At 44.1% G+C, this 27345-nt stretch overlaps 2 protein-coding genes across 7 annotated transcripts; one reads left to right on the top strand and one right to left on the bottom strand.

Annotated features, from left to right (window-relative positions):
- On the bottom strand, nucleotides 1-12700 carry CENPQ (centromere protein Q). Of its 2 annotated transcripts, none has more exons than XM_035110385.3 (8): nucleotides 12560-12700; nucleotides 9216-9273; nucleotides 7563-7692; nucleotides 4506-4574; nucleotides 2714-2843; nucleotides 1845-1964; nucleotides 1049-1126; nucleotides 1-587 (listed from the first exon to the last, which is right to left on the bottom strand). In XM_035110385.3, exons 1-8 carry the CDS (start codon nucleotides 12620-12622, stop codon nucleotides 462-464), a joined length of 774 nt encoding a protein of 257 aa, XP_034966276.1. In that variant the 5' UTR covers nucleotides 12623-12700; the 3' UTR covers nucleotides 1-461. The 2 variants fall into 2 exon arrangements, with proteins under 2 accessions (XP_034966276.1, XP_034966275.1); XM_035110384.3 differs by lacking the exon at nucleotides 12560-12700 and adding an exon at nucleotides 12163-12298.
- Nucleotides 12390-27345, top strand: MMUT (methylmalonyl-CoA mutase). 5 transcript variants are annotated; one of them, XM_035110380.3, is made up of 13 exons: nucleotides 12390-12555; nucleotides 14196-14613; nucleotides 15303-15670; nucleotides 15772-15929; nucleotides 16475-16646; nucleotides 17348-17596; nucleotides 19153-19264; nucleotides 19908-20023; nucleotides 21285-21400; nucleotides 22109-22240; nucleotides 23645-23792; nucleotides 24937-25104; nucleotides 26906-27345. In XM_035110380.3, exons 2-13 carry the CDS (start codon nucleotides 14235-14237, stop codon nucleotides 27032-27034), a joined length of 2247 nt encoding a protein of 748 aa, XP_034966271.1. In that variant the 5' UTR covers nucleotides 12390-12555; nucleotides 14196-14234; the 3' UTR covers nucleotides 27035-27345. The 5 variants fall into 5 exon arrangements, with proteins under 5 accessions (XP_034966271.1, XP_034966269.1, XP_034966268.1 ...); XM_035110378.3 differs by having other exon boundaries at nucleotides 12407-12555; nucleotides 14182-14613; XM_035110377.3 differs by lacking the exon at nucleotides 12390-12555 and adding an exon at nucleotides 12575-12715.

Consider the following 27345-nt stretch of genomic DNA (forward strand, 5'->3'; position numbering starts at 1 on the left):
TGAAGCAGATGCTACTTTATTCATATTAGACCCAGCAATCAATACAATACATATTTAAGTTTTTTATTTCATTATCTGGAAAAATAAATATAAATTTATAAAAGCAAAAGTCTCATAGAGATCTTTTGTGTATAGCTAGTCTCTTCAGTTCTTTGTAGCACTAGAACTGAAGAATATTGCACTCATTTATCAGGATTACTGCAATAAAAGGGAAATTTCTCATGATACAGGCAAGCAAGCTACAAAAATATATACATATTGTCAGATAGGGTAGTTAACTTTATCTCGTTCAATTTGTTATAAAAGTCTGCACAATGCAGATTGTAACAATTCATCACTTTCCTGAAGACAGTACCATCATAACCATGTTTTGAGAACAAAACATTCATGGAAGATTAAAGCACCAAGAAATAGGGCTAATCCTTGTTCTTCAATAAGTAATGCCCTTCAACTGACTTTCTTCAGACATCCACATAGTCATATGCCTGTTCTAGGAAGGCAAAAAAAGTCTTCATTTCTTCTGATTCTTGTATGGTGTTTATGTCATTAAGAAGACCTTCTTGGTTCCTGACCTTCAGAAGCTCATCCTACAGAATGTGAAAAGGGAGAAAGTTTAAGATGGTATGAGGAACACAAAGGATTTTCAGGTAGGAAATCAATGCCATTTCCAGCAAAGCTTCAGGTAGCTCAAGCATGCAAAGAGGACAGACAAAATTAAGGTGCAGCAAGCCTTAATACACAAGAAAAAATAGTTTCTGGACAGCCTTCCCCACCCTGGAACTTTTCTAATGTTGCTGGATTACAGCTCCCACACCGCTGACTGCTTGCTATGCTGGCTAGGATTGACGGGAGCTGTCCATCATCATCTAGAGGGCACCAGGCTGAGGCTGGGTTTAGGAAATACCATTTACGTAATCACTGTGTGAACAACAAGAAAGGTGCTGGTTCTGGAACAAAATAGAAAAGATACTTTTGCAAGAAGGGGTTTTTAAGAGCAACTTCCTCTTCACTCTCGGGAGGCTTCTGAAACAGCCCTCCTGCCACTCACCTGAAGAATGGGTGCTGTGAGTCGGTACTGTGCAACATCAGGAAGACCAAGATCATCACTGCCATTTGTCTGGAATAACTAGAGAGGGAAGAGAGGAAATATCTGCATCTGTACTGGATTTTTTTAAATGTTTCATCTTTTGCCACCCTGGGATCCTTTGAGAGGAACGGCATGCACGCACACATGCATATATCAAACATCTACCTCATTCCTCCCCTTGTGTACTTGTACTAAATCATATCTAATATGTTATTTGTAATATAGTTATGCCGCTATATTCCACTATTTTTAACTACAGTATACCTCCTTCTCAAACTGCTGTGTCAACAATATGCCTTCAGCAATCCTGAATTCATTCTTCCATAGACTCAAGAGTCTAGGCAGATGGGGCTCATCAACTTGGGGGGTAGTTCATCTAGGAGGACAACTCTGATCCTAAACCTCCACTGCCTTGCATTCCCATATTTGGGAAAGAAGGGGTAAACCTACACAAATCCAGACCTAAGACAGTTGGATGGCGCCTTATATGCCGCCTCCTGGCCACTTCTGCAGCCAAGCTGGCGTCAAACATATTGCTCTGCTTTCGTTTGGACCACCTCAGTGAGGCTGAGAGGCAGGTCTTGTCATCAGGACAGCCCAGGACCTGCATGCACACTGCCCAGGCTTGTGCCCCGGAGAGGTAACTTCGGTGCTGCAAACACAACAGTTTGACTTCATCCCCAGAGACACACTCAGTTGTCCTTTGACCCAGTTCATCGTGCCCAGACTCAAAATTCCATCCCCATCTCAGAGATACCTCATTTGCTGTTGCTTTCTCTGCAGCCAGCTGACATTTTAATTTGTGTATTTTTTTCTGGAGGCGTTGAATATTTCCATCATGGAGCTCTGTTGTTGATGAAACTTTGTTTATTTCTTCCTGCATTTAAAAGGAAAATGTAATTTAAGAAATATATTTAAAGCAAGGAACCATGTAGCAAACATTCCTCCAGGATTAGATAAGCTCCCACTGCTACATATCGGTTATGAGGCTGAAGCAGCTCAAGTATTCACCATCTTTCATGATTCATTCTACAGAATAGATTGCAAAAGATCTCTTTTCTACTTGAACAGAAGGAACACTTGTCTGATAATACATAATGGTTTATAATATGTAACCGGGGAAGAAGGGCTAATTTAAATATTAACTCTTATCAGTAATTTGTGGTGCCATGGTTGTTATGACATTTAAAGCAGTCCTTTACTCCAATTTCCACCTCTCTTACTTTGAAGAATGCCATAAAAACTGACAGCATGAAGCAGTTTTTGTATGATAACCAATAAAGATTTTGTATGATAACCAATAAAGATTGTCTAGGCATAATGACTTTGGAAAATACAATTGCTCCATCTGTACCAAAAAGCTTTACATTTTCCCTCAAAGAGGGGTGCAGAAGTATAGCATTACGGAATGAAGGGGTGAAATAATTTGAAATATCTTGCAATAATAACACAAAACCTTTATGAATACCAACTGAGGCACTACAGAGTACTGTGAGGAAGCATTCAGGTTTCAAATCACCTAAAGCTCATAATCTTCTTAATTCACAGAATGGATTAGTCCTTCGCTGTGCACTTAGATGATGTGCCATGTAAATCCCCAAGATGCACCCTCTCTTCCTTCCTCACCTGCAGATTTGCCAAACCCTCTTCAAGAGAAACACTCTTTTTCTTTTCCTCTGCTAGCATCTTATGCACATTCTTCAGGCTGCTCTGCTTCTCCACAGGAACTTTTAGGGTCTCAAAATGTTTGACAAGCCTTGAGCAAAACGATAAACAAGATTCTCACCTTGTGTAATATATATATATATATATATATATATATATATATATATATATATATATATGGAAAGGACAATACCATATTACTGTATTACTAGAGTTCTCACGAGCCTTGCTTACTTGGAAGTACTGAACAGCACAGAAATATTTTCTACTTTGGATTGAGGAGGAAGAGAAAGTTCAATATAATCTAAATGGTCAACCCATACGGCTAACTTCTGTTTTCACTTTATTCTCCAAACAACAGGCTAAAAGGTCTAAATCAGGGGTCCCCAAACTACGGCCCCCGGGCCGGATGCGGCCCAATCGGCCTTCCAATCCGGCCCGCGACGACCCCCGCCGCCCGCTGCCGCTGCCCGCTCTCACGGCACTCGGCGCAGCGACGATCTAAAAAATCGGCAAAAAATCGCCGAAAATCCTTTGTGCGCATGCGTATGGGCCTCTCCCGACCCGGAAGAGGTCATTTCTGGTGCACTTCCGGGTCGGGGGAGGCCCATACGCATGCGCACAAGCGATTTTCGGCGTTTTTTCCCCCGCCCGTGTGCGTGTGCGCATGCGCACGGGCGCGCACTCCCCCGCCCTCCGGCCCGCTGCGCGTGCACTCCCCTGCCCTCCGGCCCACCGCGCGGTCGGCGCGGCGGGCACCGGCCCGCCGCGCGGTAAGTCTGGGGACCCCTGGTCTAAATGTCTTTTATCACATAGACTGACCCCCACCCTCATGAGCAATCTGGCTCCATAATGACCTTGGCACCATCTAGCAGAAGGGTTTCAAAATTAAGGAACCCTGGAGCATAATTATCTCAAGGAAAGGTTTAACGTATTTTATTATGAGTGAAACTATATCTATTTCACCAGCTCCTTTGACAGAGCGGTAATAGGCTTCCAAGGGAAGAAGTAAAGCAATATAATGTGGGACCTAATCCATTGGGACGCCAACTGAGACATCCTAGCATTGGAACAGTGTGGGGAACCTCCGGCTTATGTGCATGACTAGGATTGCAAGGTCTTGGAGGTTGCCCATCAACCAATTTTGGCCAACCATATACACCTTTCCCAAGCCTGACATCATGTATGACATCAGGTACAGCAAAGTTCAAGATGCAGCTGCTGCAAAGGAAGAATAGAGTACCACAATGTGCTCCTCATTCTTCCTTTGCAGCTGTACCCAATCACTTGATGTCATATAAGATCTGATGATTGACAGATCCATGGCACCCCCACCTGTCAAAATCGCCCAAGGGGAGGGGGGCCTGGACACATCTGGATCTGGCACATCCCTGCATTGGATATTATATCTTATAGTGTTTATAACTCACTGTTCCTTGGAGAAGCTCTCCCCCATTTTATCCTAACAACCCTTTCAGGTAGGTTAGGCTGAGAGACAGTAACTTGCCCAAGGTCACCCAGAGAACTTCATGGCTGAGTGGGAATTAGAACCCTGGTCTCCCAGGTGTTAGTCCAACACACTAGCCACACCATACCTGCTCTTATACCTTTAAGGCTGAAGTCCTAAAGATTAATGGATGTATACCAGGGATTAAAAGTAACTGAATAGCATTTATGTATGTAAACATGTTCAGCGTCATGTTGCACAAACACCTGCAGTCCTTTCCCCCACTTGCTATGCTATAGTCCTTACCTTTTCCTGAGGCAATTTAAGTGCTTTTCAGTTTCATTGTTATTCTGTGTAGTTTCATACAGAAGAGATCTGGCAGGAAAGAGATAACATATTGATATTTTACTTCTCCCTTGCAGAAAAATGTTTGCTGAATTTGCTGCTGCTCTCAGATAAGAACTAGGTTGATCTGTTTTGTTTCCTGATAGCTATCACTGTCTGTGCATGATAAGGGTTAAGAGCTACCTTTCAGAGAGCACTCTACATTTTCTTTCTTTCTTTTAGTTTCTTTTATCTTCTTGTACTGTATTAAGAAAAAAGTTTATTAAAATTTTATAAAGAAAAAGAAAAAAGGAACAGGTGGGTCCAGCACTGTTCTCTTCTGGGCCTGTCATTATTCAACATTTTATAAATGACTTTGATGAAGGAATTGAGGAGATATGCATCCAATTTGCAGATGACACCAAACTGGGAGGGGTAGCTAACACTGCAGGGAACAGGATCAGGATTCAAGATGACCTTAATAGATTGGAGAACTGGGCCCAACTAACAGAATGAATTTCAATAGGGAAAATATCACGTTCTGCATTTAGGCAGGAAGAACCAAATGTGCAATTATAAGAGCCATGACTTGCCAGGAGTACTTGTGAAAAGGATCTCGAGGTCTAAATAGACAAGCTTTACAGAGTCAATAGTGTGATGCAGAAGCAAAAAAAATAAAAATGAATGCTATTCTGGGCTGCATCAACAGAAGTACTCCACTGTATAGTGTTCTGATAAAGGGAAGTTATAGAAACTGGTCTAATCTGCCTTTGTCAGACCTCACCTAGAGTACTGTGCCCAGTTCTAGGCACACTTTAAGAAGGATGTTGACAAGCTGGAATGTGTGCAGAGGAGGGTGACCAAGATGATCAAGGTTCTGGAAACCAAGTCTAATGAGGAATAGTTTAGGGAGTTCGGGATGTTTAGCCTAGAAAAGAGGAGACTGGAAGGAGATATGATAACCATCTTCAAACAACCAGAGGGCTGTCACATGGAAGATGGAGCAAGCTTGTTTTCCCCTGCTCCATAAGCCAGGATCCAAACCAATGACAAAAAGGGAGATTCCAACTAAACATCAGGAAGAACTTTCTGACTGTAAGACCTGTTCAATGGACTCCCTTGGAAGGTGCTGGACTCTCTTTCCTTGAAGGATTTTAAGCAGAGGTTGGATGGCCATCGGTCATGGATGCTTTAGTTAAGATTCATGTATTACAAGGGGTTGGACAAGACAACACTCAGAAGTGCTTCCACCTCTACAATTCTATTATCGTTAAATGAGGGTACAGACTGTGTGCCTGTAAGCACAGCAGTTGAGCTGTTCACTCATACCATTATTTTGCTGGCATGCAGGTAAGTTCTCTTGGAGAGAAGCTCTCTTGCAGAAAACCAAATACATTTCCTTCGTTTGAGTTCATAGTTACCGTGTTTCCCCTTTTTTAATACGTAGTCATAAAGTAAGCCATGGCAGGGTTTTTATGCATTCGCGAAATATAAGACATACCCCGAAAATAAGACGTACCTTCTTGCTTTCCTTTACAGCCTCGAGAGGCTTGAAACCAGTTGGGAGGGGGTGCATGAATTGAGCGCGTCACCAGGCGAGCCACGCTGGGAGCCTTTCCGCTCTTCCCAGGACTTTTTTTCCACTTGGGCCAAGCGCCCGGAAGGGAAAACCCCTCGGCGTCGGGAGCCCTGCTGGCCCCTTCCGCGCCGCTGGAATGTTGTGGGGCCGCATGGCCCGAAGCAGAGCGGCGGCGGGTGACAGGCAGCGGCAGGAGCCACGCCGCCGAAAAGTTCTGGGGCCGCATGGCCCGAAGGAGAGCGGCGGCGGGTGACAGGCGGCGGGAGGAGCCGCGCCGCCGAAACGTTCTGGGGCCGCATGGCCCGAAGGAGAGCGGCGGCGGGTGACAGGCGGCGGGAGGAGCCGCGCCGCCGAAACGTTCTGGGGCCGCATGGCCCGAAGGCGAGCGGTGGCGGGAGGAGCCGCGCCGCCGAAACGTTCTGGGGCCGCATGGCCCGAAGGAGAGCGGCGGCAGGTGCCAGGCGGCGGGAGGAGCCGCGCCGCCGAAACGTTCTGGGGCCGCATGGCCCAAGGCAGAGCGGCGGCGGGAGGAAGCGGGAAGTAAAGGGCAGAGCCAGGCAAAAGAGCTCGACACTTGCGTGTTGGTTCGCCCTGGTTCCCGCAGACCCCTTTCCGGCAGAAAAATGGCAGGGGCAACCGTGGTGGTGGCAGCATTAACGGCGCCAGGAGGAGGCGGTGGATGCAGTCCAAGGCAAGGCGCTGCTCCGCTCGCCGCCTGGCTCAGCTCGTTGCTGCGGGCAGCTTGTGTGAGTGGGTTTCTCGTGTCTGGGTCAGTGCGCCTGAAAGGGAAGGAGGGGAGCCAAGGAGGGAGAAAGCAGGGCGGGAGAAAAGCCTTTCCTCTTTCCTGCCTTCATTTGTAGCGCTGCTTTCTTAAAGCAGTGTACAGTTCTTACTAGTTGTAAGGAGGTACTTACAGTAATAATAATAAAAAGACACCCCCCGAAAATAAGCCATAGGCTTATTTTCTTGAGTAAAATTAATATAAGACGGTGTCTTAAAATGTGGGAAACACGGTAAGTCATGTGTTCCTTTAAACCACAAAGGGGCACTGCTTATATAACAATCCAGCCACCACCGCTAAAAGCTGAACCGTTTTGTTTCCTGTTTTCTGTCTCATCTCCACGCACATTGTAAATAGTTCCTGCATCAATAAAGCATTTGAAGTCCAGAAACTGTAAGTGATTCTTCCAATTTAATTCACCCAAGATATAAGGTCTGCAAACAAGTTTTATTTTCTAAAAGAGTGGAAGAAGGCTAACTGAATATAATGGGATGTAAATTGAGATCCCCATATTGCAGGGAGTTGGACTTAGATGGCCCTCGGGTCCCTTCCACCTCTACAATTCTATTATTCTAAGAACTATAGCTATTTACTGATGACGCAAATAAATGTATCAACATAGCTGAAGCCTCTCAAAGGAAATTAATCTAGTACTGATGTAAAAGTCTTTCATACTTACATTATTAACCAATGCATCATGGATTCCAACTGTTCTCTTGTGTTCTTTGGAAGTGGCCGCCATTTTGCTCTTTGGCCTGCAGTCACCTTTACTACTTTTGAAGTAATAGTAGACAGTGAAGTTGTTTCGGCTGGCAAAGAACAAGCAAGTTTGTCAATATCACCAATGTGATGGCTAGAAGTGCCCAGAATGCTGTGCCAACAACTTCTTAACCAACTTGCAGGGCAACAGAGTCACTGCCTTTGCAAATCACCCACACTTAATACTGCCTATGTGTCCCACCCTCCCCTTTGCATAGTAAAAAAGGAACCAGGAATGGGCCAGTGCCTCCTAAGCAATGGGGATCCTTTCAAAATTCCTCAATACTGTACACACCAACTCTGGCCTGGTTGTGCTAGAGCAGTGGTTTTCAACCTTTCTGAGTCCATGCCTCCCTTAACCAACCACATTCTTTCTGCAGCTCCCTTGTGGGAGCCACTTACACCACGATTCTGTTACAGGACATGTGTAAATGAGTATTTCTCCATTCTGCCCCGCCCCTTTACTGGCCCGCTTTTGGTGTGTCTTTAAGTGGGAGCACACGTGCCAAGGGGAATCCAAGCAATGTCACTGCTCTGCAGGGCTAATACACACCACATGGCAGTCCCAGACTGCCTTTCCTAAAATTAGTGTGCAGTATAGTGGTGGAGAGAACAAAACAAGATCACAAACAGAAATAATTTGTTATTACAGGGAAGGAAAGCAAGAAACACCCAGCACAGGATGGTCTTTTCCCAACTATCCCTGTCCCCATAAAGCTGGGTGACTATTAAAGAGGAGCAGGGGTTGCCTGGGATGAGAGGTAAAGATGAAGAGGGGGAAAGGGATGCTGGGAGTAGGAGAGGACACACCCTACTTTCAGGGTTCTTTTTAAATGCCTCCTTGTAGAACACAAAGCAGCTTGCTCCTCCCACCTGGTCATTCTTTGCTGAGGGGCAGGCAGCCACATGCCCTTCAATGAAGAAGTTGGAAGGAGCCCCCACTGGCTTGCACAGGTGGGAAAGGCTGTTTGAGTTTTGACCACAAAGCTGGTCAGGTTTAGGGTGCAGAAAAGTCCAAGGGAGAGAAAGAGAGCGGGAGAGAAATAGCCACCACCATAAAAAAGGATGGGGTGGGGGAGGTTTAGATTTGAAAGAAAAGGGGAAGTATCCTACAGAAGTTGGTAAGAGAAAAGGGGTTGTTACATTTTGACAAAGGAGGAAGGAAGGAGAGCAGAATGGAGCCTGCAGAGACAGGATCCAAACACAGAACACTGCCTCCTTTTAGAAAGGGTCTGGATAGGCAGAAGGGAACACATGGGGGAAATATCCAGACAGTAAAAAGGAGAATAATCTGGGCCAGGTTAGGGCAGGGAGGAAGAGGTCAGTGGAATGCTGGGATTCCTCCCCATGGATCAAACAGGCAACAGCCTCTTAGAAGTGTCAGCCATTTTAATTGCCCACAATACATCCAAACTAAACACCAACAGTGTGTGGACGCATTGTGACAGTGGCTTAATTTTTCATACACTTTTCATGTAGTATATCCCTACCTACAAATTCACAATTGTAACAGAGCTTTGAGATCTATCTCTGTGCTAATTAATAAGATTATGACTAATACCAATACTAATACCTTCAGAAGACTGTACTCTCTTCTGCCTTTGTTTCTTCTGAACTGCTTGCGCACCTTGCTATAGAGAAACATACAGAAAAACATTTTTACAAATGTAGTATACTTCCTGCCTGATTCACAACCCACTGAAGCCCACAGTGGCTTCTTTATGAGCACCATATCAAGTTTAAACATATTCTTAATGACCACGATTCTTCAGTGCACTCCCATGACCACTTATCTGACAGTAAGCCCCATCAAATGCAGTTGTACTTCCTTCTGAGTATGCAGGCACAGAATCTGCACTATACATTGCTTTCTCTCTGTTCTTCCAGTCAGCCCCTTCACTTTTTTAAAAAATAATTTTTATTATTTTCTCGGTTTACAAAAGAACATGCATTGTCTCTTTTTTCAGGTTGTAAGGTCTTTTCTACAGAAGTTACATTTGTTGTGAGATATTAGTGTTGAGTACAGTATAAGGTCAGGGAAGGGGGGAAAGGAGGGGAGATGAGGGGGTGAATCTTATTTTTTATAGAGTACGCGTGGCGTTTTGTGTCAGCATCAACGGGATACAGCGTTTGAAACTCCCATTGTTATAGTCACATTTTGCGACAGGGAGTACATTAGCTCAAGCAGTTCCTGAGCTCTGGGCGCAGTACTGCAACTAAGATTTCAGATTAAAACTGCAGAGTGGAAGGAAAGGAGGACCTTTTTCTGCCTCCCCACTTCCAGCTACTCTCTGAAGACTGGAGAAGAGACCCTCTTAATAATGTGTGTGTGGTGGGCAGGGAAAGGACTAGACCATGTGAAAAATGAACATAGTATTTTAGTATTTTAGGTGCAGTTCATTCATTTCCAGCTTTGTATTCTTGTTAATAAAAACTGTGCCTAGACATTCCGTTGTTGCGTCCATAACCTAGGTTTAAGGTGCCATTTAGCTCCTATTGTTCATATCTCAGTTTCTAACGCTGACTGGATAGGTTCTCTTTCTATTTGCTTGTTACATTTCCTTGGTAGTGAGAGGGATTAAGGAAGCCCAAGGTGTGGTTAATTGGTTGTGGTTGGCTGCAGTGAGGTTTGTCCGCATTTGTGAGGGGGTTGGGAGTGCTTGTTGGGTCAACTAAGCCAAATTGATTTGTATGTCAGTGGGTTCTTGTTGTCTTGTTGGGGTGTGATGTGATTAAAGGGGAATCATACTGAAGTGAAGGCGTCCTCTTCTACTTGTTCTCTTGTCAGTTTCAGTCTGTTGCTTCTGAGTTTTAAAACACTTTGCGCCCCATGTTGTATGAAGACAATATGGGCAGAATGCTCCATCCACAGTAAAAAGAAACCTGTAGTGTTGTCATCATACAAATTGGCAGTCAAAACTGAAACCTGCATAAGAATCCTACAACCATGCCAGGACATAAACCAAATATCACTGGCCCATGTCCAATAAAGAAAGATTTTAGTGAATAGCAGGTTTTTTCTGTGCAGCAGAAAGCAGAACCTCCTTCTCCATAGTTCCAGCCTCAAAACTAAGTCTAGGCTAAAGATCTTAACACTTGTGCATCAGAAAATACAGTGCAACTTACGAGTTTCTTGCAATAGGCAGGAGCTAAAGCAAAGATGCTCGTGATAACCATCCAACTTTCGTTGAATGACCGAAGCGATCCTCCCCACAAACATTTATGTACTGCTGGATACTTCTGCTGCTTTATTTAACAGCTGTATGGCTTGCCCAGTTGCACATCTCTGGAACAACTCAACCATCTAGTGGCCAGTTGAGTCTACCATCACTGTAATTTGGGCTTTCCTATGGTCATACTACATAGCACTCTTACAGCTATTTAGAGCAGGCTTCCTCAACCTCGGCCCTCCAGATGTTTTGGGACTACAGCTCCCATCATCCCTGAGCACTGGTCCTGTTAGCTATGGATGATGGGAGTTGTAGTCCCAAAACATCTGGAGGGCCGGGTTTGCCAATGCCTGATTTAGAGTGTACAAAGCACATCACATACATGATGTTATCATGGCTCCTACAATCACCTTCTAAGGCGGGTCAGTTATACTGCTGATGGGTGGGAGGGCGTTAAGGCTTGCATTCTTGAGTTTATGGCAGAGGTACAGCAATTCCATTGTACAGCAATACTGTGCTTCACTCATAGCTTGTTATACAGCTTCAGGATACTAAGAATGCAATCTTACTTACACACACACACACACACACACACACACACCCAAGAAACAAAACTGTGTACACGTAACACTCATCTTACTCAAGGGTTTGGTTCCAGAGGTCCACACGTAAACATGAAATCATGTAAACCAGTAACCCCTGCAACTCACTTCCCGCAAGGTGGGGAGGGTTGCTTACCAGGGGCTGGGAAGGTTGTGGGGAGGCACTAGGATGCTACCAGATGAAAACCCACCAAGTGAACAGGTGTGTGCATGTGGGAATAAATAAAAGGGGAGTGGGGACAAGTGGGTTCCCTCTGCTTTCCATTTCCAACCCGCCCACCCCAATCCGTGCAAGGCTGCGATGGCATGGGAAAGCAGCATTCACGTGAGAGTTACCTGCGCCGAACCATTCTGCACCTGGCCTATCCTGGAAATCTATCCGGGTAGACTCCAACACAGATGAAAGGGCGGAAAGGGGCTGGTCGTGCGAGTACCCCGCCTCTGAAGCGCTGGCATTCGCTTAAACAGCACTCCATCATCATGAGCTTCAATGCTGGACAGCATTTCTAGCACAACTCTCCGCCGAGCATGAATATGTATGTATACACACAGACAGACACACACACACACACACAGACACACACACAGCCTTGCCTCTTTATCATTCATGTGGTTTGCCATGAAACAGGTGAAAGTCTCCTTCTCATCGGTCGAGAGATGAACACCATGGCTTTATCCACGGAGAGGGGACCTCAAAGAGCAAAAGGGCTCACACTCCAACCACTGCACCGCACCGCCGCCCGCTTACTTTCCCCTCAGGCGTCCTCTTCGGCCGCCTCCCGCCAGCTCCCCCTCTCGCGCTGGAGGGGCCTGGCCGGCCGCTGGGCCCCGGCGCTGCCCTCGCCGCTCTCTTCCCCGGGCGGCGTTTCATCGCTCCTGACACTGAGGGAAACAGACGCTCGTTCCCCCTCAGGGCCGTTGGGCGGCTTCCCGTGCTTCCGCCCACTCTCGCGAGACGACGTTCCGAGAGCCGTTAGGCAGGGGACGGGGCCACACAAACAAACAGACACAGAAGCCCCAGGCGCCCGGAAGTGGCTCGCTAGAGCGGAGCCTGGCCGCAGCGGCGCCTGCGCGTTGCAGTCCGACGGCGCCTCCGCCCGCCCTCCGCTTCCCTCCCTGGCTCCGCAAGAGGCTTTAGCAGGTACCGTAATGGGCGGGCGAGAGGCGCAGCCGGTTTTCTCTTTCCTTCCTCTCCGCCGTCCTGCCATCGTCCTCCGCCTCCTCTTCAGCGTCTCCCTCGCCGATCCCGCTTGAGCCTCGTCCCTCAGTCACGGAGAGCCCTCGGGCGTTTGATTCCACAGGTGCCCCCCCACACGCCTCCTTTGGCCCTTGAGGAGAAAAGCGGGCGGGGATGACCCGATAAATCAGTTTCCCAAACGCTGTGTGTCCAGCTGCCAGTGGACTACAGTTCCCATCACCCCCGGTCGCTGGTCTGGCTAGCGAGGGATGATGGGAGTTGTAGTCCCCCCCCCAAAAAAAACCAGCTGAGGACCCAAGGTTGGGAATCCCTGGGTTAAATCCTTCAAGCGCGCGTGCGCGGAGGGGGTGGGGCGTTTTGAAAGACAGTACTGTACTTATTTTAACTCTGGAATGTTGCGTCGTCCTCTTTTCCTTTAATGACAGAAGCTTCGGCTAGGCGAGGGAACGGTATTCGCGTGGCAGCCCCGGCCCTGCCTCGGAGCCAGAGGGAGGACGAGGAGGAGGGTGCCTCTGTCCATGAGCAGAGTGCATAAGGGTTGTTGTTGTTTAGTGAGTGCATAAGGGTAGTGATGCTAAATAGGCACACACTTGGCTGTTCCCTTCTGCGCAAAATGGGGAGTCAGGCAACCAGAGGCCAGGAGCCCAAATTGAAGGGGGGACCTCAAAACAAAAGCTCATTCTCTTCTTTATCGAACTCGATGAAAGTCGAATATCTCTGAAATGTTAGCATTGATTAAAAAATATTACTTATAAATTCATGACCTTTTAACAAGTTTGCAAAAATAAGGCATTAACAAAGACATTCATGCCTAACATTCAAAGGGAAATTGTAGCTATGTGGTAACATTATACTCCAGACAAAATCAGGCCAGTCAGAGGCTCCTATGTCACGTGTTTAATGTTACAGAACAACTGTGCCTAGATAGTAAAATATGCCTGTTTGTTTGTTTGTTTGTTTAAAAATGGCAAGAGGCCCAATTCACCCCTAGATTATGAGGCACAGACTACAGCCCACTACTCAGCCCATTGTACATCTGGCACTGCTCAGAGTTTAAAACTAGCCACTCCAGTGCTTTCTTCCCCAGCAGCTGTGTTCCTGCAGTGGTGATCTAGATCGCGTTCTGTCACCCTTGAACAGAATGAGTCCATGGACTGCGCTCCCCATCCCCTCCAATATTCATATTCTGATAGGTGAAGAGAAAGGTGCTGCCTAGCTGCCTCCCCACTAACCTAGTAGTTGATCACTTGCTACGATAATGTCGGCACACAAACTGAACACTCCATGTCATTCAGCTGGTGGCAGGAAGCAGGCTGTTGTGCTCTCTCTCTCTCTCTCTCTCTCTCTCTCTTTCTTTCTTTTTCAAAAAAGGAAAACTTCAGTGCATAAGAAAAATCTGATTAAATTGCCTAAACGCCTTCATTGTGCAACAAGGCTAAGGGTGGCTGCAACAAAACAAACTTCAAAAAATAATAATCTGCAAACTTTATCTGTGCCTCCTTTCTAGCACACACAGTTTTTGATGCGACTGGTACTCACAGTCTCACTATGTCATTTTGTAATATTCAGATCTCAATCCACAGGCTGCATCTTAACAGCTGCCACTTCAGTAAAAAGAAATAATGTTACGTGCCAAGAATGGACTTCTGTGCCTCTGGCCCTCCTGTTACAGGAAAGAAGCAGGGCCACACCTCCGTGAGCAGTTTTGGCGCTCGCTCCATGGACAGGTACTCCACCCAGAGTGGGCGGCCATGGCCAAAAAGCAGTTAAAGGGCAAGAATCCAGAGGAGCTGATATGGCACACCCCAGAAGGAATCGCCATCAAACCGTTGTACTCTACTCGGGACACAAAGGACTTTCCTGAGGAACTACCTGGGGTCAAACCCTTCACCCGTGGTCCTTACCCTACCATGTATACCTATAGACCTTGGACCATCCGCCAGTATGCTGGTTTCAGTACTGTGGAAGAAAGCAATAAATTCTACAAGGACAACATCAGGGGTGAGACACAGGGCTAAGGGAATGGGGTGGGGGAGAATATTGTCTAGAGCAGGCTTCCTCAACCTCGGCCCTCCGGATGTTTTGAGACTACAATTCCCATCATCCCTGACCACTGGTCCTGCTAGCTAGGGATCATGGGAGTTGTAGGCCAAAAAACATCTGGATGGCCGAGGTTGCGGAAGTCCTAACCCCACTAACCTGGGAGTAAGCCCCATTGAATTCTGTAAGACTTACTTCCGAGTAGGCATGATTAGGATTGCACTGTACTTTTGGGACCAAAGTATTTCATGTATAACTGAGAGCAATCCTAGGCATGCATACTTAGAAGGAACCCAGGACACTTCTTCTAAGTAGCTATGGATAGGATTCTGCTGTAAGATTGCATCACTCTGCACCCTTACTTGGAAGTGGGGAGCACTGAGTTTGATGTGCAGGATCAGGCTTATAATTTATAAGGGTAGGTCTGGAAGCAGAATATTTGATCACTTGCAGATTCTTACATTAGCTCTCAATGGCCAGGTTTTTTTAGTTAGAAACTACTGCTAACATTTATTGTGCGATTCTTGTTCAAATGCTGCCAGAACATGTGTAGCTTGTGGTTCAGTCTGACCCTTAATTAGGATGTGTAATATTAGCGGGTTTTTTATTTTAACTCTTTTGTTGTTGTTGTTCTTGTTTAATGAGACTAGCTGGCCAGCAGGGTTTATCCGTTGCTTTTGATCTGGCAACTCACCGCGGATATGATTCAGACAACCCCCGAGTCCGTGGAGATGTTGGAATGGCTGGAGTTGCCATTGATACAGTAGAAGATACCAAGATACTTTTTGATGGGATTCCTTTGGAGAAGATGTCCGTTTCAATGACAATGAACGGGGCAGTAATTCCTGTCCTAGCTACGTTCATCGTAACTGGGGAGGAACAAGGAGTGCCACAATCCAAGCTCACTGGGACAATACAGAATGATATACTGAAAGAATTCATGGTTCGAAATACATATATTTTCCCTCCAGAGCCATCAATGCGGATAATTGCTGACATATTTCAATATACATCAAAGGTATTGTTGTTTTAATATCCATTAATTATCATTACTATGTGTAGCATTCATAGGTTGATGTCTCTTGTAGAACAAAGCTGTATACTTTTTTTTTATTGCAGCACATGCCCAAATTTAATTCTATTTCCATCAGTGGATACCATATGCAAGAAGCTGGAGCCGATGCGATTTTGGAATTAGCTTACACTATAGCTGATGGCTTAGAATACTGCAGAACTGGACTCCAGGCTGGTCTCACTATTGATGAATTTGCACCAAGGTACATCAGTCGGTCATCTTTGTCAGGGGGGATCTAGTGTTTAATTTCAAGACTGGGCTCTGGTTCCAATGTGTAAAATGGTTTGGTGCTATAGCAAGGGATGTACAAACCTTTTGTTCTTCTTATGCCGGAATCTGCTCTGGAAGGTTCCCCCAGTCCCCTGGAGGAAGAGATCTTGAAGGGGGGGGGGTCTGCAGAAGAGGAGGGAAGTTCCATTGCACAAGTGGAAGCCTGCTGCTTGAAATGGAACAACAGTGTTAGATACAACCTACCATTTCCAACCCCAGGATGAACATGGCCATCTGGTGGCTTCATGGGATACTTTAAGGAAAGATTGGTCTATCAGCCATGACTGTTGGTCATGATTAGAACTTTCTGCAAATGTACTCTTGAAAACTCAGCTATCCCTTTAGTATTTCAAAGACAGGCTGAAGGACACATCTTTCAATTTTGGATTCAAGAACATTGTTATTTATGTACTATAATCCACAGTGTAATCTGTTCCTTATTCTACTCTGTTAAGACCATTTGTGCTCTTATTCTAGGCTGTCTTTCTTCTGGGGAATTGGTATGAACTTCTACATGGAAATAGCTAAGCTAAGAGCCGGGAGGCGGCTTTGGGCTCATTTAATAGAAAAAATGTTTCAGCCCAAGGACACCAAATCACTTCTCCTTCGAGCTCATTGTCAGACTTCTGGGTGGTCACTAACAGAGCAGGTGCGAATCACATTTTAATCATCTACCCCAAGTGTAATATTCAGAGTAGTAAATACAGTGGTGCATGCTCACAGATAATAAAGCAGTAGCCTTTCTAACTGGGTGCCTTCTAACAGCTTCTGTTAAAAGACCAAGAGAGGAAGGAATGAGGCAGTAGCATTGACTACCTAATGTCGTTGCTAAATAATATTTTGCTCAACTTTCCTACATCCTGATATTTAATTAAATTTATTTTAAATGTACATGCTCTTTAAATGTATTTAAATGTGTGGTTAACAGTGGTGTACATTTAGGAGGAAGTCATATTTAGATGATCAGCAATTCTGAATACGGCCAAACAGTACAATTTCCACCTCCAATCTCCACCATTGAAGGGGTTTAAGATAAGGCAAAGGGGACCCTTTGCCATCAGGGAGGGCTTCGTTGCTGTGGTAGTCCTCTCTGCCCCAGTGGGGCAGGAATCTACCTCTGGCAGTGGCCTGTGGACAAGCCCCAAAATAGGGCATTTGAGGATAGAGACAGGACACTGGCAGGTTCGGATTGGCTGGATTCAAGTTTCTGTGAATCCCCTGAGAGGCCCAAAAAAGAAGAGAGCAGCAAAAAAGAAAAGGTAGGGGAGGCCCAGTTTTTTAATTGCTAATTACTGCACTCTGTATATTGGTGTACTATATTCCTTACAAATGCTCTGTTTTTTCTTCTAGGATCCTTATAATAACATCATCCGCACTACAATTGAGGCAATGGCAGCTGTTTTTGGAGGTACTCAGTCCTTGCATACAAATTCATTTGATGAAGCTTTGGGATTGCCGACGGTGAAAAGTGCTCGAATTGCCCGGAATACCCAGATTATAATACAGGAAGAGTCTGGGATTCCTAAAGTCGCAGATCCATGGGGTGGCTCATTTCTGATGGAATCTCTCACCAATGATCTGTATGAAGCTGCATTAAAGGTCAGTCTTTTGCTTTGGGGAGGGAGGCAAAGAGAAAAGGGAAGCTGGTACAGTGGTACCTCGGTTTAAGGACACAATTGGTTCCAGAAGTCTGTACTTAACCTGAAGCGTACTTAACCTGAAGCAAACCTTCCCATTGAAAGTAATGGAAAGTGGATTAATCTGTTCCAAATGGGTCCGTGGAGTACTTAAACTAAAAGCACTCAAACCGATGCGTACTTAAACCGAGGTATGACTGTAATTTAAAGCAGCCTTGCAAATAAGTCTTGAAAACTTATTAGCCTGCATATTTGCAGAGCGATCTAAACCCTTGATCCGCTGTGTTTGGGGTTTGGAAGGGACAGAAATGTTCCTCGGTCCTGCCCAGCTCAGCTACTTTCCACCATTGGTGAGGAATGTCCCGGTGCACCTCTGAACAGTGGGCAGGGAGAAGTCACCGCCACTGGCTGGCCGGGTTGATCCTTTGCCAACCCTGCTGCTCTCATGTGACTGCAGCAGATCCATTCTGGGCCTGCACCAGCCTGGGTGCTGGCATAGCAAAAGGATATTTCTCTCTCCCTCTGGTTTTAAGAAATGCCATTTGGAAGGGTGAGCTCCTGATTGTTCCTTTGCAAGTGGAACTCACTTTCAGTGCTGTAGAGTTCCTCAGGAATTTCCCCATGGGAACTACCCAGTGCATTGGGGAGGGTGTTTTGTTTTGTTTTGGTGTTTTGTTTCGTTTTTTTGGAAGCAGTATGCACTGAAACTGCTTGTGAAAGCAAGAGGGGGAACTCTGTGATCATCAGCTGAAGGGCAGTATACAAATTTAAATTTAAATAATAATAATATAATGCCTTCAATGGAAACTGCTTGTGTTTCAGGGTACACTCCTGTTAGTATATCGGGGTGTGAAGCCCTATATTCTTACTCTTGCCACTGGCTTCGGTAGAGAAGACAGCAAACAATCGTAGCTTTTTAACTACCTTTATTAGAGAGCGATGGTTAAGTGTGTACACCATCACTCTCAATCAGAAGTGAAAGTATAGTAAAGAACAAAGAACATCACATGACGAGTCAGGTTACATCCAGGCTCCTGCGTGGGGAAAAATACAGTCACATAAAGTAAACAATAGAGTCACATGTTAGCATCTGTGCCATGTAGAGGATTTATGCTAACATCTCCCCTGAATCCTGAAATGGAAAAAGATGCAAATGTGAGAGCATCATTAAGAGAGGTGAACAGACAGTTGTCATAAACAAAGTAGGACTTTTCTGCTGATTGGACTTGGGAGCATACCTTCAAAGGAGGTAGCTGTAACTGCCCATCAGCTGGGCAGTTTGCAACAATCCCCTTTGGACTTTGACACGAGAGTGTGAGAGTCTTAGGGAGCCAGCACACTGGCTGGCTGCAGTTCCCCACCACTGTTTTAAATGGTTGCATTTCATCTGTCCCAGTTTTGTAAGTAGTTTCCTTGCAAATAGCGGGGTGAGAGAATGTTGCTTTAATGGTGATTTTATTGCTAGACAGCCACATACGGAGAGTCATTAACAGTATCCAAATTTTGTTGTCTGGTTAGCTCATTAATGAGATTGAGGAAATGGGTGGGATGGCCAAAGCTGTAGCAGAAGGAATACCCAAACTTCGAATTGAAGAGTGCGCTGCTCGAAGACAAGCCAGGATCGATTCTGGTAAGGAAAGTGGACACAATTTAAACACAACATACACTTATGTAACTGCACAGACATATAGACAAGTCTTGAACATGAATGCTATTATTCATATATTAAGACTTAAGTTACTGTAACTCTAAAAACTCTAGTCCAAAATTAGTAGAATGAAAATGTAAAAATGTAGAATCCTAGTTGAATTTCAACAACACTTGCTAGTAAGATAAGTCTGTCAGTGTATGAAATAAAATCGTTTGGAAATAGTAGTACAGTGGTACCTCCGGTTACGAACAGGGTCCATTCCGGAGGCCCGGCCGTATCCCGAAAATTTCGTAATCAAAGGACCGCTTCTGTGCACACGCGCGGCGGAGGTTACACAACACGAGGTTCATGGGTCCCATTGACTTTTCTTTATTTGAGGTTTCCTCTCCTTTGCAATACGGATTGTGACATGTTCACCTGCGTGGAAGCATTGCAGTTTTTACATGCATGGAAGCTGAAAATCTTAGCTAAATTAAAATTTGAATGGCGCTGGTGAAAAAGCTTTCAGGTTGTGTTTTTCTTTTTAGAAAGCTGATTTCATGTTGCGGCTTGATAGAAACTTGTTTTAAGTTAGCAGTTTCTGAAATTTATTTTAAATCCTTAACATTTGGGAAATACCCAGGTTCTGAAGTAATTGTCGGAGTGAATAAATACCAGTTGGAAAAAGAAGAGACTGTTGAAGTTTTGGCAATTGATAACACTTCAGTCCGTAACAAACAGATTGAAAAACTTAAAAAGGTAAGTGTTAGAGAATTAAGAGGTGAAGGAATATTGACATCATAAATCAGCATACAGTGTTATTTTATATTTCTGTCAAACCATATTACAGTTAAGAATACTTCTTAATATGCTTAGGATCACTTTGACCTATTGAAATTATATGCATTTTCCATATTGCATGCTCACTTTCTCTCTCAGAGAGAATAGCATTTTAATACTGCTCTCTACTCCATTCTCTGCTGAAGCCCCTCTCTTGCCCTGTCTATGTCTTGTGGCTGGGAAAACCCAGCCAGATGAGTGGGGTATAAATAATAAATTGTTGTTGTTATGTGTTGATAGCTATTTTAAAAATTACATACTTTAATTGCTCATAAATAACACTTCAGAAGCTGAACAATTGACTAGCAAAGTCAAAGCTAGTGGCTTATTTCAGTCATAGCTGGAGGTTGTATAGCTAATAATTTATCCTGTTTGGGCTTTTTTACCAGAATTGGCAAATACATTATCAAACTACTATTGTTGATTTTGAACATGCCTGATTTTCACGAACAAAGCTTTGTTGCTTTTTGTTTCTGGACCCTTCATTTTAATTTAAATGTTACCACCTTCCTAAATAGACTGTTAGAATTGTGTTAGAAAACCATACTAAACCTGTTTAGTTTGCAGGCTGAACTGCATCCTCCCAACACATATTGGACAGATGATTAATGTGCATTGATGATAAGGCCAGGGTGTAATTTTTAGAACTAAATAATGGCATGTGTGTGCAATGCCTGGGTTTGTTCTTTTTTCAATAATGATTGGGAACCTTTTAGACTCAAGCAAGTGAACCTGCATCTCTTTAAGGCTTTCCTATTTTGGGGCTTCAGAACATATCTATTTGCATTATATCAAAGAGAATGAGAATTTCCTTTAAGGAGTGACATTTATGGCAAGATAGATAAACTGCTGGCACCAAGGAGATATACTGATATAGGTCTTATCGGAGCTCGTAATCTAATAAATATTGATTACATGAGTCTTCAAACTGTCTTTTACAAAACAGTCTCTATTATTTACTTACTTACTTACTTACTTACTTACTTACTTACTTACTTACGGTACTTAATTTATATCCCACCCTGTAACCAAAGCTCTCTGTGTGGCTTGCAATATAAAAACAGCACAAATTGTATAAAAGAAACAACTTAAGGCAGAGCCGGGGAGCCCTATAGAATAATGCTGCAAACAGTTCTTGGCTGTTGTAAAGTTTTGCTTTTGTGCCTTTCTTTCCTTGAAGGTGAAAGCTTGCAGAGATGAAGCTGTAGCACAACGTTGTCTTGCTGCCCTGACAGAATGCGCCGCCACAGGCCAAGGCAATTTGCTGGGCCTCGCCGTGGAAGCAGCACGTGCAAGGTAGCTATTGGGGGAAATACTGTGCATTTAACCAAAGGGTGGCCCAGAGCATCTCTCTAAGGCTCTGCACTAACTCCCTGTGGCCCTGCCTGCTTTGGCAGCTCATAAGTCATGTGTTGGTCCATGTGTGTGACTAGAGAGATGTTTTCGATGGCGGAAAGGCCTAGATTTAAAAGGCATTCAGCTGTGAACCCCACTATGGGAAGTCAGTCTCTCAGCCTGATTTCCTTTACTGGGTGGGGATTAGGAAGCTAAATCATCACTCTGAGTTCTTTGCAGGAAAACCAGAAGAAAAAGACAACAAATTTTTAAATAAAACCCAAATGAATATCTTAAGGGCGGACGGAAGCCCGAAGCAGTGATAGCACATATTTTGCTCCTTTATATCCTCAGTGGAGCATTTTCAAGACTGCTGTGGGGAGGATGACTGGGAAGGGAGGGTCCACCAGCCCCATTGTATGTATGCTTTGGGTCCAACTAAGGCGTCTCCTAGGAGCATTTAGCGTAGCTCTACTGAACATTAATACACCTTTCTAACTTCCGATATTGTGGAATTGGGGAAAGTTGAGGTTAAGTTTGCTGTGTTTACATTATTGTAGCATGAAACTATTGTGACAAGTGCCATTGAAAAAGGTGCTGACTTTTTATTTATTTCTGCTGAGGTGTGTTTACCCAACCTTAATGTTTGGGCTGCATACATTTTTGCAGATGTACAGTTGGTGAAATAACGGATGCAATGAAAAAGGTGTTTGGTGAGCACAAAGCCAGTGATCGCATGGTGAGTGGAGCTTACCGTCAGGAGTTTGGGGAGAGTGACGAAATTGCTCAAGCAATCAACAGGTAAGGTGCGCTGTTTCTATGGAATGGATTAAATCAGATGGTGTGCTATCAGGCTTTTAAATTTTTGCACGCTACAAAAGTATGTCCCATCTCACTTCCAGAGTTTTAGAATATTTAAACTATACAGTAGTTTGTAATTCACAGAATTTCTTACACTTCTCCAATTTACTGCACTAATGCTAGCTCCTTTCACCTCAGGTGTTTCCCCTGTGCCCCCTTCCCTCCAGAGCAGATTGAGGGGGGCACAAGAGGCAGGGAGGGAGCCCCATCACACAGGCGGAAATCCTTGCACTGGTGGGAGGCATTCATTGGGAGGCCCTCTGTAATTTCTGTGTTTCTTTTATCTCCATTTTTAATTGGAGGATTGCATTCTTTTGTCCACTTTATAAGTCACTCATTTTTATTTAATAAATGTTGTTCTTCCAAATTTTATAAAGTCAAATAATTCCCTTAAAGCTATTACCGCTTTCTACATGTCTAAAATGGGTTGGGTTTTGTTTTGTTAATGCTAGGTTTTCAACCTTATTGTGTTAGTTATGTTGGTTATTCAGGTTTGTTGTATCTGTTCTGCAAATTCGCTGTATTTATTAATTGATTGTGGGAAGTATTGTGAACTAGACATTTAACAAAATAAACTCATCGCCTTAATTTAAGGCTGTTGATGATGAGGAGAACCTGATAAAATTCCGGGCTGCGTTCAAAGTGTTACCAGTAGTACATAAAGCCCTTAACTCCTTGGGACCAGTTCACCTACAAGGATGCTTTAACCCATATTTTCCCGCTCAGCCGCTTCAATCTGCAGAACTGGCATGGTTACGGGTGCCACATAATACTTGTTAATAATAATATCCTGCAGTGTAGCCACACCTACATTTGGGAACTCCTTTCCTACTGACATCAGGCAAGCACCTCTGTTACTCTGTTTGGTAAAAACATGCTTGTTTTGGGAGACCTACCCAAGAGAATGGTGATGTGTGTTTTAATCTGTGTTTAGCGTATTGCTGATTTTATTTTTTCAATGTTTTGAAATGGTTGTTTTTAGTTCTTTTTACTGATACGGTAATTTTATTGTTTTTATGAAATAAATAAAGCAAGCTCAGCGTGATTTTGCATCTATTATCTTAGGAGTCACTAGAATTTTTTTAATGTATTCCCTGTTTTTCCTTTTGTTCCTGAGTTGATTCAATCTCATCATTACCAAAAGGAAGGTAAATGAGAGAGAGAGAGATTATAAAATTGTCGTATACACATAAAAATTCATGCTACTTATAGAATTCAAATGCATATATGGTAGATAAATCTTTTAAAATGGAAGACTTTTTCGTTGTAGTCACAGCTGTCAAGATACCCTTAAAAGTGTTACTTAAACTGTCTGCAACTTACAAAAGCAAATTCTAAATTCAGAGTTAACAAGTTTGTGGAACATGAAGGTCGGAGACCACGTCTTCTTGTTGCAAAAATGGGCCAGGATGGCCATGACAGAGGAGCCAAAGTGATTGCAACGGGATTTGCTGACCTTGGATTTGATGTGGATATAGGCCCACTCTTCCAGGTATGTAGTCTTTTCCATTCAAATTTTTATTTGTTTGTTTGCTTGCTTGCTTGCTTGCTTCTCCTAACAGTTAAAGTGTCCGGCACTTGAATAAAGGATAGTTACTTTCTGGTAAACCTTTAGAGTTACTACGGTCTCCTTGCATCGTGGTTGTGCTTCATTCCATAGGTTGTATCAACGGAATCCTTGGGAGTAGCGAGCAACTTCTGTGAGCGTGGTGCGACTTCCCCTCTCCCTGTGCATCTCCCAAATCTGCAGGTAGTGCAGAGGGAGAAGGGAAGGTATGTTGCACACTTGGAAATTGTTCTGGGTGCAGAGTTCTCTAGCTGGACGCAACCCTGCATGTCTATGCACTGCATCCATGATTATGCTGCCCAAGTGAATAATTCAGATTTGGCACAAAATCATCAGCTTTGCTTGTTTTTGTTTTCCTTTTTTGGACTCGGTTTGGTTGTGGGGATGTTTATTCATTTACATTTTGGCCCCACCTTTTCTCCAAGGATCTTGGGGTAATATACATGATCCCGCCACAACCTTTTGTTCTCGTAACAGCTTTCTAAGGTAGTCTGGGGCGAGAGGGACAGGCTTCAAATTTTATTAAATTTTCTGTTTTACAATTTAAAACACTCATTTTTCATCCTTAAGATATCAGTGACGTCCCTTCTTCTCTTTCCATGGCTCATTTTACATATCATAAATCTCTGCATATTTTACAAAAAAACTATGTCAATCAGTATTCCATTATTGCATCCATCAAAACTTATTTGCACTGTTGAATTTATATTAATGCTGCCAGCATTTTCAGCTGCACACTATTATTTCCCATATATTCAATAAACACTTTGCAATCTTTTCTCAACTTGAAGCCCATGGATAAGGCCTGAAGCATTCACAAAGTACCTCATGGAATCTCAGAAGCCAAAGAGGCAATAAGCGGTCTTCCACAGGTCATGTTAAGGATTGCAATTTTAATCTTTGCTTGACCTCATTTTTTTATATGAGTATGGTAACAGGAAACAGAGCAGAGGGTGGGGATTGTAGGGGAGGAGAGCAGAAGTTCTGTTGCACCCACATAAGTCACTCTATGCATTGATATTGTCCATCAGCCCCATATAGCTCCACTTCATTTGCTTTCTCTTCCTAGACCCCCCGCGAAGTGGCCCAGCAGGCGGTAGATGCGGATGTGCATTGCGTGGGTGTGAGCACATTGGCTGCTGGCCACAAAACACTTGTTCCTGAACTCCTCAAAGAGCTGCATGCCCTTGGCCGCCCAGACATTCTCGTCATGTGTGGAGGCGTCATCCCTCCCCAGGTACTGTGGCCACAAGATCGCTTGTTGTGAGATGATTTAATCGTTCCCAGTGAGGTGGGGTCTCCATCTACTTTCTCCTCCTCCTCCTCCTCCTCCTTCTCCTCCTCCTCCTCCTCCTCCTCCAGGCAAATTAACACCATTGAAAGGCAACAACAATAATAATTTATTATTTATACCCCGCCCATCTGGCTGGGTTTCTCCAGCCACTCTGGGCGGCTTCCAACAGAAACATTAAAATACACTAATTTCTTAAACATTAAAAGCCTCCCTAAACAGTGCTGCCTTCAGATGTCTTCTAAAAGTCTGGTAGTTGTTTTTCTCTTTGACATCAGATGGGAGGGTGTTCTACAGGGCAGGCGCCACTACCAAGAAAGCCCTCTGCCTAGTTCCCTGCAACTTGGCTTCTCACAGCGAGGGAACTGCCAGAAGGCCCTCGGTGCTGGACCTCAGTGTCCGGGCAGAACGATGGAGGTGGAGACGCTCCTTCAGGTATACTGGACCGAGGCCATTTAGGACTTTAAAGGTCAGCCCCAACACTTTGAATTGTGCTCGGAAACGTACTGGGAGCCAATGTAGATCTTTCAAGACCGGTGTTATGTGGTCTTGGCGGCCGCTCCCAGTCACCAGTCTAGCTGCCGCATTCTGGATTAGTTGTAGTTTCCGAGTCACCTTCAAAGGTAGCCCCACATAGAGCACATTGCAGTAGTCTAAGCGGGAGATAACTAGAGCATGCACCACTGGCGAGACAGTCTGCAGGCAGGTAGGGTCTCAGCCTGTGTACCAGATGGAGCTGATAGACAGCTGCCCTGGACACAGAATTGACCTGCACCTCCATGGACAGCTGTGAGTCCAAAATGACTCCCAGGCTGCGCACCTGGTCCTTCAGGGGCACAGTTACCCCATTCAGGACCAGTGAGTCCTCCACACCTGCCCGCCTCCTGTCCCCGACAAACAGTACTTCTGTCTTGTCAGGATTCAACCTCAATCTGTTAGCCGCCTTCCAAAATAACATTTAGCTATTGAAATATGCAAATCCTTCAGCAAATTATGGAAAGTGTTGTAGTTTATAGGTTTAGGGTTCACAGAACAACACAGTTGAGAAGAAGCCTCCCAAAAGCTTTCTAAAACTTCCAACCTTCTGATCGGCAAGCCCTAGGCTCAGTGGTTTAGACCACAGCACTACCCGCGTCCCATAAACAAGAATGTTATACAAATGAGTATACTGTACCAAGTTTTCTTATGTCATTTGTATATCACAAAAATAGCATAATCAATGTGGGGAAATATCTACAACATACGTTTCATTATTAGTGGTCAGTGGATAAGTTCTTGGTTCATGAATTGGTTTAAACAATTAGGGAGAAGAAGGGAAGAAAGGGGGGGAATGGCAAGTGGGGAGAGGTGGAATTTGCTTTTCTGCTTTGAGTCTCTTGACCTTGGTATAATTGTTGCACCTGCCAAGAGATTCCTATAGAGCCATAAATCTCTGGTTGTCTTGGAGCAGAGGTGAAAATGTTCACCACTTTTAATGATTTCATTCTTTATGTTAGATAGGATAACACCTAGAGCAGAGCTTGCTTGAAATTGTAGTCACTAGGACTTTGCACACATGACGGAGTTTGCGTAGCTGAGAGCATCACTGTTTTCCCCCATAGCTAGCATAGTAAGTTATTTTCCCTTCTCTGTGTAGACAACCTCCAGACCTGCCATTGCTAAATTCTGCTCTTTTAGCATGTGTTCTGCAGATTTTTACTTTACAAAGTTTGCATGCATGTTTTCTGTCTGTTTTTCTCCTGCACAGGATTATGACTTCCTGTATGACTCTGGTGTTTCCAATATATTTGGCCCTGGAACCCGAATCCCAAAGGCAGCTGTCCAAGTTCTTGATGATATTGAGAAATGCTTGGATAAGAGGCAGCAATCTGTGTAAACCTCTGTCTCATAACACACTTTATAGCTCATGGTGAATCTTATACTTTGTGTTGATGCATTGTGATGTGTTGATAAAAAGAAGCAATTCATGTTAAATCATCTACAATGTCTGGTTTTGCCTTATGCTTTCTAAGAAAGTAGGAAATCATCTGCAATATTGTTACATATGTATGTAAAATTTATCAAAGAATCTTAAATGAAATGAGTAAATTTTAAAATTTTGCATCTAAGACTGCATTATATCTGAAATAAACTTTGTATCTTTTAAAATGCAAATTAGAATTGAAAATAAATGTTACTGATACTGAA

Source organism: Zootoca vivipara, chromosome 3 (assembly GCF_965207765.1).
Source record: "Zootoca vivipara chromosome 3, rZooViv2.hap1.1, whole genome shotgun sequence".
NCBI lineage: Eukaryota > Metazoa > Chordata > Lepidosauria > Squamata > Lacertidae > Zootoca > Zootoca vivipara.

What these genes read in the sequence shown, in the direction of transcription:
- CENPQ (XM_035110384.3), bottom strand. Translation starts at nt 12,285, where the DNA reads ATGAAACGCCGCCCGGGGAAGAGAGCGGCGAGGGCAGCGCCGGGGCCC. An exon ending in AGGGTTTGGCAAATCTGCAG is followed by an intron (nt 1,965 to 2,713) that starts GTGAGGAAGGAA and finishes TTTTAAATGCAG; the next exon opens with GAAGAAATAAACAAAGTTTC. An exon ending in AGAAAGCAACAGCAAATGAG is followed by an intron (nt 1,127 to 1,844) that starts GTATCTCTGAGA and finishes TTCCCTCTCTAG; the next exon opens with TTATTCCAGACAAATGGCAG.
- MMUT (XM_035110380.3), top strand. Translation starts at nt 14,235, where the DNA reads ATGTTACGTGCCAAGAATGGACTTCTGTGCCTCTGGCCCTCCTGTTAC. An exon ending in CTACAAGGACAACATCAGGG is followed by an intron (nt 14,614 to 15,302) that starts GTGAGACACAGG and finishes TAATGAGACTAG; the next exon opens with CTGGCCAGCAGGGTTTATCC. An exon ending in ATTGCTCAAGCAATCAACAG is followed by an intron (nt 22,241 to 23,644) that starts GTAAGGTGCGCT and finishes TTCTAAATTCAG; the next exon opens with AGTTAACAAGTTTGTGGAAC.